This window comes from Lissotriton helveticus, chromosome 1_1, assembly GCF_964261635.1.
Source record: "Lissotriton helveticus chromosome 1_1, aLisHel1.1, whole genome shotgun sequence".
NCBI classification, from domain to species: domain Eukaryota; kingdom Metazoa; phylum Chordata; class Amphibia; order Caudata; family Salamandridae; genus Lissotriton; species Lissotriton helveticus.
This window is the reverse complement of record NC_136057.1, coordinates 640,698,511-640,709,361: the sequence shown is the minus strand read 5'-3', so window position 1 is coordinate 640,709,361 and position 10,851 is coordinate 640,698,511. Positions and strand designations below refer to the sequence as shown.

The following is a 10,851-nucleotide window of genomic DNA, read 5'->3' as shown; positions in this document are numbered from 1 at the left end:
AACTCTGCATGGAAACAGTTGTTACAGCTTGGAGAGCAGGAACTAAAATTAAGTTTGAATGATGGAGATCTTAGGAAGTTTAAGATATGTGTAAAAAACGATTCTGAGGCAAACAAACTAGCAAGAAAAGAAAAAACAACGACTGCCACAGGGAGGATTGGTGGAAGACAGAGAAAAATGGACAAGCTAGGGAAAGGAAAGAGCCTAAACGTATGTGGCAGAGACAAAATAACATGGAAAGGAAATTATAGCATGGTCAAACATACATGGCAGAGACAAGACAAGGCAACTTGGAAGGGAAATGACACTGTCAAAAAGAAAGTAGAATATTAAGAGTACCAGAAATAAAATAGCAGAAATAAGGGGAGATGACATAGTGCTAGGGTAAAAAGTACAACAAAAGAAACTTGATAATGATTGTGGTAGCAGCATAAAATATAAAGTTCTACACACTCCGATGATTCTAGTTGTGTTACCATACTCCAATGTAACCAGCCATGTCCAATTAACTATTTTGTTTTCCAAGTGCATTTCAATATTAAAACCAACCAAATAGCAATGTTGGTCAAATGTTTTTATCATATTTCCCATTCGAATTTCACTCTATCAAGTGATTAAAATATGTTCACCCATTCTAACAGAGCAAGGTGCAACAAAGAAAATCAAACAACATGGACATGTAAAATTAAGATCAAAGATGTGCTCGTACATCAGTTGGTTTGTAATTATTTCCATGAGCATGAAAATAATCTTGGATAACGGTGTGAGTGTTGGAATATACACTACATAAGCATTGTGATTGTAGGTACAAAGACCATCTATAAGCAACAAACATTCAACAAAAAGGACATCTACGGAAAATACAGTTATGTCCTGCTTATGACTCAACTATAGTACCTAAGAACGTTAAAAGGGGTGTGCATAAATTATCTGCATTAACTTATACGTTGCCATGGGTGCCAGAATATGTTAAGTTCTTAAAGAAAATAAATAATTAAATGCTAAATCAATAAAATATAGAAAAGAAGTAGGCGAGTTGGATCTAGGAGGGTGGTTAATGAAGAGTAGATTAGTAAATATAGTTTGGTTCTGGCTATTAATAAATCCATTTAATTTTAAAAACGTTGGGGCTTATGCGATCTACTGTTTATTAAGTTGAACTATCCCCTTACAAAAACAGCCAAAGCTATTATGCTCTAATCTCTTTTTAAATCACATTTTCTTGTCACGTTCCAGAATAGCTCAGAAACACTGACTCAGCAGTATTATTTAATAAAGCTTTTTTCTGAATTCTGTATATGCTAAACATCACTGGTTGATAAGGCCAACACAGGCGATACTAATATTTTGATTAAAGTACAATAAACAACTACCGAAAAATTCGGTTCTTTAAAATTTGAAAATTGTTTTAACATGGCATTTATGTGATACAGTCCATGACATGAATTTGAAGTGTATCTAGATCCGGCAAAATGTCTCCACACTTAGGGCAGGCGTGCATTGGAATACTGTGTGGCTGCTCGTCCGTTCCTGTGTAACAAAGTGCAGAAACACAATGGATTAAAATTCAAATCAAGCAGGCACCTGATTTCAAATTCTTAATCTTTAACCTATCCAAAGGTGAAACAAACAGAAACATTAATTAATGAGAACATTATACCAGAATCAAAATTCAAAATCAAAATTCGAAAAAATCGAACTTATATGCATTTCAGCCTCTGCCCTTTAGCAAACTTAAAAAAGTAAAGGCGGGCAGGAATGGTGACATTTCAGGAAAAAACAGCTGGTGCTAATGGTAAAAATTAGCTAGTGCTTATTCACAAATAAAAAAGACCTTCATTAAAGTTTTAAAACCCCCCACTAGAAATAATTGAACTAAGCTTAAAATAACGTGTTGGAAGGAGTAAAAGACTAGCATTTAAAAAAAAAATTTAAATTAGACAACCGACTAACTTGCGCCACCCGCTATGCACTGCTTACGACCTCATATTACATCACAGATGATCTCATTCAATGAATGTGGCAGTTTGCTATATGCTTTTCATACTGGGAAGTATTCAGCAAGTTGCCCAATTTTCTATCACCTCTGTAGTGCTAATGGGTATAACTTCTCGCAACATGCAGAACATAAAGCACATCTATGAAAGCACCCACAGTTAGTACATATTATGTTTTCTTTTACTGGTATTCAGGTGTTCAAGAAATGCAACATCCTTTAGACAGTCATGTGATCATCAGTTTATTAAACCTTCAATACCATTCAAAAGAGTGCTATCATTCACTGCTTATGACCTTGCATATTACATGTGGGTAGTTCTAGTTAGGACCTAGCTACCATAGGAAAGAGATTTTTTGGTTTGCTAATAACTTTAGAGCAATTTGATGAATCTTCACAAAACTTTCCAAAAAAGTTCATCCACCTCAGCTCCTTTCCAGAAAGTTTTGTGTTGATCAGTCAAGAAAGGACAAGAATGGGCCTGGGGGGGCTCAAACGCAATTTTCCTATGCAATTTCCAAAGGGATTTGTGAACTGTGCTACAACCAAAATAGTTGAACGGAATTACACGAAAGTTGTCAGAAAACTGAATCTTAACAGAGAAACCATGCTTTTTGAGATTTGGTGTAAATCCGTTCAGTAGTTTTTAAGAAATTACAGTTCAAAATGTATAGATATCTGGAAAGGTTGGGTACGCAGAAGTAAAGCAGATCTCAACTTAAAAAAAAAACCAGCGATCTGAATTGGCCGAAGGGGCTTTTTTTCCCTGTTGGCGACCTTGCTACTGACGGAGCTAGAGGCTCCTTTGAGTAGTGCAAGAGCTCACACTCTGAAACAGCAGGCCGTAAAATGAAAAGAAATGTTGTGGCCACCATTACAAAAGACAATTGCAAAATAGGGACTGCAGGGGAGTCATGGCCCCAGCAGGCTTTCCTATCTGTGACCATCCCAGTTGTGGAGGGAGCTGGCCGATTAAAAACTTTTTTTTCTTGGTGAGTGCTTCGGTCCCACCCAGGGCACCCACACCATTTAGAGCTGTTGGGGGCAGTGGGGTAGCCAATTGGCCACTGCAGCACACTCCGCACCCCACCAGCAGACATCCTGGGTGTCGTAGGGGCCGCTATAGTTGGTTGCTCCCAACTGATGGGAGCAGCTTTGATTTCTGCTCCTGCTGGGCGGCAGCAATCTATTGTTCACTGCCCCCAAGAGTACGGGTAGGGAGTTGAAGATCTCACTGCACGCCCTCTTGCGGACAGGGAACAGCAGAATGTCCTGGGGCATAATGTTCCAGGATACTGTATGTCGTCAGGCCCTGGGTATGGTGTCCCCAGGGACCCGTGATGGCTTCTGCCCCCGGGAATGGGATCTCAGTGGCCATTTTAAGGCTTGGGGTGGGAGACCCATCGACTCTCCCAATTCTTTCCCCCCCCATGCCTCGGGGGGATGGGGTTCCTGGGGTCCTTTAATGGCTGTGATGGAAGGGTCTTATGCTCCCTCCCCAAAATAATGATATCTGTCCCAGAGGATGGGATTCCACGCGTTGGGGCATATGGCCCCGCCCCTGAGCTATTGAAAGTCCCATAGAGATATAGTTACCTTAGGGCACGAGTTACTTGAGATAACTACAACTGCTGAATTGCTCTGGTTTTGTGCGTGTAAAATGTGAACCTAACTATAAAGTCCTTATAACTTTCTTTTTTTACTGAATTTCAAGGTTTAAAAAAAATTATATTTCCTAACTATAATGACCCTGTAGCCTTTGTTTTCTTTTAGTGAATTTCAGTTTTTTAATGCAGTTTCCTAACTTTAATGTCCCTTAGTTTTTTTCAGTGAATTTCTATGGTTTTTAATGCTATTTCTTAACTGTAACGCCCCTTTAACCTGGGTGTGGGGAGGGTGTCTCAGTGCATGTGACTGGTTGTGCGAGTCTGTGAGTGGTTGTGTGTGTGTGTAGGAGAGAGAGAGAGAGAGAGAGAGAGTAGGTGTGTGAGTGCCTCTGTGGGTCTGAGAATGAGTGTGTTAGTGGTTCTCTGGGTCTCTCTGAGTGGGTGTGTGAGTGGCTTTCTGGGTCTATGAATGGGTGTGTGAGTGGTTGTATGGGTATGTAGTTACTTTTTGGGTGTTTAAGTGGGTGTGTGAGTGCATGTGCGACTGGCTATGTGGGTCTGAGTGGGTGTGTGAGTGGTTTTGTGGGTCTCCGAGTAGGTGTGAGTGGTTGCTTGGGTGTATGAGTGAAAGGGTGTGTGAGTGTTTCTCTAGGTCTCTGAGTGGGTGCATGGATGTGTGAGAGTGTGTATTTAAAAAAAAATTGGGATCTGGACCCATCACGGATTTAAACCGGGGACTGCGCTGAGTGTCTCGGTGGATCCGCAGAGCCTCATGCGCCCCCCAAAAAATAACTTCTTGAGGATAATTTCTTGCCCATGTGGGGTGCCTCACAAACCCCTCAATTAGTCCCATGGGGTTGGGATACCTCTATCCTGACCCCTTATATCCTATTTATACTTTATTCTCCTCCCTACAGCCAGTAGGTAATATATATATATATATGTATGTATGTATATTATCTACTGGCGGTCACCAGTAGATAGTTATAGTTAGGACCTTGTTTCTATTCAAAAAGCTTTTTTTCTTTTCCCAATAACTTTAACGCATGTTGATGAATTTTTGCGGAATCTTCAAAACTCGTGGGGCGCTCCGGTCAGATCCTATCTTGAAAGTTTCGGGGTGATTCGGCAAGCGGGGGCCGAGAAAAAAGGGGGGTCCCAAAATGTGTTTTCTCCATGTTAATTCCCATAGGAAACTTTAGTCACAGCTACATCCCGAACTGCTGAACAGAATTACACCAAATTTGGCAAAATGGTAGCCCTTGTTTCAGAAATGACTCTTTTTGTTAAATGGTGTAAATCCGTTCAGTAGTTCCTGAGCAATTAAAAAAAAAAAGGAGGTTGAAAAATGCATTTCCCATAGGAAACTTTAGACACGGCTACAGCTCGAAGTGCTGAACAGAATTATACCAAATTTGGCAAAAAGGTAACCCTTGTTTCGGAAAGAACTTTTTTTCTTAAATGGTGTAAATCCTTTCAGTAGTTGGAGAGAAAATCAAAAAGTAAAAGTTTCGATATATAGAGGCACGGAGGATCGGCGCACCCTCCCGGCCACAAGCTTTATGCTAATTGGCTGTCAACACTCCAAACCAGGAAGCGTTGGCAGCCATCTTTTCCCTCGGTAACCTAGGCACAAGAAAACAGGAAAACAAAGACATAAAACTACAAAAGGGGGCAGGGTAGAACACCCTGACCCCCTAGGTCTGCTCAGGGGGTACCACAGGGACCCCCAGGGCCAAAAAAAGCTTTTTTTTTTTAAACTGCAAAAGTCGCAGCGGACCCGCAGATCCGGATGCAAAAATAAAAAAAACTAATTGCGGGCTCCATCGCTTCGTTATTATTTAGCCCCCGGATGGGCCAAGTCCCAGGGGCATGCTATATTTATTGTGATTGCGGGGGCCCAAGGGACCGCCACCCCGGGGCTGTCTTTAAATATTTGTGGGGGCGTACGGCCCCCCGCAGCCCTGGGTACCGCCACCCCCAGGGCATGTTATTAAAATGGGTGGGGGCCTCCAAGACCCCCAACCCCAGGGACCACCAGCCCCCAGGGCTTTTGTTAAATATTAGGGGGGGGCACATGCCCCCCCCGCAGCCCGCCCTCCCGGGTTATTTAAAAAAAAAAAAAAACCTGTATGGGGGGGGGGGGGGGCTTGAGCCCCCCCATACCCCACAGGAACCACCACCTCCCCTGGGCACTAAGTATGTTAATTCGGGGGTCCCCCCCCCCCCAGGGATGGCTCCTGCAGTCCAGGCCACACCCCTTTTTACACCTCTCTGCAACACAGCTCTGTGGCGCTACTGGAGGTACCTGGTGGGCTAGTTGGACCTCAGGACCCTCAGGATTCAAGGGTACTTAATCCCCCAACTTAAAATGCGCAATGAGGCGCGTTTGCACAGTGGTGAAGGGCTGGGCCTGAGGTGACATATGTAAAAACACGCCCTGTGGCGCGTTTTAAGTTAGGGAATAATTCCCGTTCAATCTTGAGGGCCCCTGGGGGCCAACTAGCCCTCCAGGTGCCTCCAGTAAGCACCACAGGCCTGCGTTGCAGAGAGGTGGTCCAGGCCACGCCCCTTTTTACACCTCTCTGCAATGCAGCTCTGTGGCGCTTACTGGAGGTACCAGGTGGGCTAGTTGGACCCCTGGACCCTCAGGATTCAAGGAGACCCAATCCCCCAACTTACGTTTCTAGAGTGGTGGAGAAAGGGAGCATGGCCTTTGTCTACCTCTCACCAATCCCACTACGTGGGGCTTACTGGAGGTGAAAGGTAAGCTAGTTGGCCCCTAAAGGACCCCCAGCAGTGAAGGGGACTTCATTCCTCATCCAAGAGCGTGCCAGGGAGTGCGTTGGTAGAGTGGTGGGCAAAGTGGACGTGGCCTGGGACGAGTACTTAACAATGCTGCTGTGTGGCACTGACTGGAGGTAATAGTTTGGGAAGTTGGCCCCCCAGAATGTCCTTGGGGTGACAACTACCCTTCTTGTTACCTCCATTAAGTCCCACACAGTGGGATAGCTAAGATGTCTTTGGAGGTCATGGCCCCCTTTCTCTACCACTTTGCAAATGTGCCTCGTGGTCGACTATGGGATGGGGGATGAAGTCCAATTTAGTCCTGAGGGAGTTTGGGGGCCAAGAATCCCTGCAGGTACCTCCACTCAGCAATTGCCACTATTAGTTAAAGTAGCATTTTTCTGCACCTCTGACTTAGAGGTAGTTTTAATCCCCCTGCCCTATTATGTACCCCAACCCATAGTGTTCCCTAGTGTATGTAGGTGTTTTCACTGTATTCTAAGTGTCTTTTAGCATTGCACTGGCTCTAGGCCTGGTTAGTCAGAGTCAGTGACCACCAGTACCCGTCAGAAAAAGTTGTGGGCACAGGATGATTTTGCAACAAGGCCTCTTTCTGCCCCTCTGTTGGTTCTTTCTGCACATGTCTTGCTTCTTCCTGCACTTTTCTTCGTCTTTGTGGACTTCTGTTGGTTCTTTCTGCATTTCTTTTGCTTCTTTCTGTGCGTTTTTTCTATCTTCACATGTCCTACCTCTGGAGGCATAGTTAGAAACTAACATTTAAAAAACCTTAGAAATTCACTTAAAAAACCATAGGTTTCAGGCACGTTTTAGTTAGAAATTAGCATTTAAAAAACCTTTGAAATTCACTCGTATAAAACCATAGAAATTCTGCCGTTATAGTTAGTAGACCTAACTATAATTTGCAACCCCGCAATGCTCTGCTGATGACGCACAAGTTACTACTTGTGTAACGATATATCTGTAAGAGACATTAGTTAGTATTAGATTCCTTACCTTAGAATATCCCCAGGCGTCAGACTGGATGCGGAAATTTTTGCGTAGCAGTACCCTTGCGCGGCGGTAGGCGTCGTCTGCGGCTCCGCGTTCGCTGTCGGCGTCGTGGGCGCCGGGATGACGTCGTCGGAGTACTTAGACGCCGCCTCCGCGTGCTGACGTCAGTTCTTAGACACAGCTTTTCCGCGCCAGAAACGCAGAGCCATGTCAAAAACCAACACTGGTGCCATTGAAACTAGGGCCCTGAAAGGGGATAACCCTAACCCTAGATATTGGTTTGCAGAACGGGGAGGATGGGTGGGTCAGTAAGGAATCTAATACTAACTAATGTCTTTTACAGATATATCGTTACACAAGTAGTAACTTGTGCATCTGAAAGAGACACGTTAGTATTAGATTCCTTACCTTAGAATAGATACCCCAGCAATGCCAACCCCGGTGGTGGGTCTGCGAACCAATAATCACACCAGAAAGTCCTGGAGGACGGAACGGCCAAAGAAGCCATCCCTCCGGACTTGGCTGTCCAGGCAGTAGTGTCTTGCAAATGTGTGCAGCGATGCCCACGTAGCTGCCTGACAGATATCCTGTAAGGGCACACCCCTGCCCAGGGCAGTGGTAGTCGCCGTGGCTCGGGTAGAATGAGCCCGCAATCCAGCAGGGGGCTCCTTCCTAGCCAAGGAGTAGCATGCCTGGATACACAAGATGACCCACCGGGAGATGGTCCTCTTGTGTACCGCTTTCCCCTTAGCGCCCACGTAACCAACAAAGAGTTGGTCATCCACCCGGAGCTGGCGTGTGCGATCCAAATAAAATGAGAGCGCACGTTTTGGGTCCAGACGGTGGAGCCGCTCTTCCTCTTTAGTGGGATGCGGTGGCGGAAAGAAGGTTGGCAAGGTGATAGACAGCCCGATGTGGAAGGCCGTGACAACCTTGGGCAGGAAAGAAGGTTTGGTACGTAGCACCACTTTGTCCGGATGGACAGAAAGGAAAGGTGGAGTACAAGAAAGCGCCTGGAGCTCACTCACTCTCCTGGCAGAGGTGATGGCAACCAGGAAAGCAGTCTTCAAAGTTAGAAGGCGAAGAGGACAGTTGTGAAGTGGCTCAAAGGGAGCGCACATCAGAAAGGTAAGAACCAGATTCAAGTCCCACTGAGGCATCACAAACGGAACAGGAGGAAACGTGTGTGTGATGCCCTTAAGAAATCTATTTACAATAGGGGACTTGAACAAAGAAGGCTGATCAGGTAGCCTGAGAAAGGCTGAAAGGGCAGAAAGGTAGCCCTTGATAGTGCCCAGAGCAGAGCCCTGCTGGGCAAGAGACAGAAGGAAGAGAAGAACCTCAAAAAGAGGGGCAGCAAGAGGATCCACAGCCTTTGCTGTGCACCATGCCACAAATCTGTTCCACCTGCAGGCGTATACAGACTTTGTGGAGGGACGCCTGGCTGCCAGAATGACGTTACAGACTTCGGGAGGCAAGTCAAATGGCCTCAACTGTCGCCGCTCAATCTCCAAGCATGGAGGTGGAGACTGGACAGGTTCGGGTGGAGGACCGTCCCCTGCTGCTGCGACAGAAGGTCCTCCTGAAGAGGCAGACGAACCGGGGGATCGACTGACATACTGAGTAGCTCTGGATACCAGTACCTTCTCGCCCAGTCCGGAGCCACAAGGATGACTTGGGCCCGGTCGCGCTTGATCTTCTTCAACACTCTGGGCAGAAGTGGTACAGGCGGAAAGGCGTACAACAGACCGCAACTCCACTCGCAACGAAAAGCGTCTCCGAGCGAGTGCTGCCTTGGAAATTCCAACGCGCAGAACCGATGACATTGCGCGTTCTCTTCGGTGGCGAATAGATCTAACCAAGGCTCTCCCCATTGCTGAAAGAGGCCTTGCGCCACGTCAGAGTTCAGACGCCATTTGTGATCCATCATGCACCGACGGCTGAGCTCGTCCGCCCTGGCGTTCAGAGAACCCGCCAGGTGTTGAGCCACCAGGGTCACGCCCTGGCGTTCCAGCCATTGCCAGAGGCACAGAGCCTCCTGGCAAAGGGTCCACGACCCCTCCCCGCCCTGTTTGTTGCAGTACCACATGGCGGTGGTGTTGTCCGTGAACACCTGCACTACACTCCCCCGGACAGAGGGGAGGAATGCCTTCAGTGCTAGACGAATCGCCCGTAACTCCAACAGGTTGATGGGGAGCCGGGCCTCCGCCGGAGACCAGAGGCCTCTGATCTCCGCCTCTCCCATGTGGCCTCCCCAGCCCTGGAGGGACGCGTCCGTCACAACCACGTGCTCCGGTTGGGGAAGGGAGAGAGATCTGCCGCTGACCCAATCGCTATCCGTGAGCCACCACTGCAGCTGTCTCGCAGTGCCCTCCGAGATCAGGACATGGTCGGAGAGGTTGCCCTGATGCTGGGCCCACTGAAACTTCAGGTCCCACTGCAGAGCCCGCATACGCCACCTGGAGTGATGCACCAGTAGGATGCAGGAGGCCATCAGCCCCAGAAGCCGCAGCGTCAACCTGACTGAGACCCGGGATAACGGCTGAAAGATGGGAATCAGAGCCTGAATATCCCAGACCCGCTGTTCGGGTGGAAAAACCCGAAACTGCGCCGAGTCTAGAACCGCTCCGATGAAGAGGAGCTTCTGAGAGGGGCACAGGTGTGACTTTGGCACATTGATGGAGAACCCCAGCTGGTGCAGGAGATCTGCCGTAGTCTGGAGGTGGCTGACAACTGTCTGGGGCGAGCCCGCCTTCAACAGCCAGTCGTCGAGGTATGGGAAGACTGAAACCCCTAACCTGCCCAGATGAGCTGCGACCACCGCCATCACCTTTGTGAACACCCGTGGGGCGTTGGTAAGGCCGAAGAGGAGCACGGTAAACTGAAAGTGCTCGTGGCCAACCGTGAACCGCAGGTAGCGCCGGTGGGCCGGCAGGACGGGGATGTGGAAATAAGCGTCCTGCAAGTCCAACACTACCATCCAGTCTCCTGGGTCCAGGGCAGCTAAGACCTGAGCTAGTGTCAGCATCTTGAACTCCTCCTTCCGGAGGAAGCCATTGACGTTCCGTAGATCCAAGATAGGACGTAGGCCCCCTTTGCCCTTCTTGGGTACCAGAAAGTAGTGGGAGTAGCAACCACACCCTACTTCTGGCCCAGGAACGCGCTCGATGGCCCCCTTGGCCAAGAGGGCCGTAACTTCCTCCTGCAGAAGTCGCAAATGATCCCCCGATACACGGTGGTTCTGCGGTGGCATGGCTGGAGGAGTCGCCTCAAAGGGGAGAGAGTAGCCCCTTCGGACGATTTGCAGCACCCACCTGTCCGAAGTGACAGTGCGCCAGTGGAGGTGGTTGTGGCGAACCCTGCCCCCCACTGGCATCACATGGGCCTGAAAGCACGGACTAGGAGGGCTTTGAGGCGGATGCTGCGGGGGAAGGTGTGGACTGACCTCGC

General features: G+C 47.8%; 1 protein-coding gene across 1 annotated transcript in view; it reads right to left on the bottom strand.

Moving 5' to 3' along the window:
- Positions 1-559: 559 nt before the first annotated feature.
- The window catches only part of OPTN (optineurin), a 592,249-nt gene continuing 581,957 nt past the window's right edge, over positions 560-10,851 (bottom strand). The window contains exon 14 of the mRNA XM_078674172.1: positions 560-1,530. Within this exon, the coding sequence (XP_078530298.1) occupies positions 1,421-1,530 (110 nt within the window). The 3' untranslated portion in view covers positions 560-1,420. The remainder of the gene's footprint in view (positions 1,531-10,851) is intronic.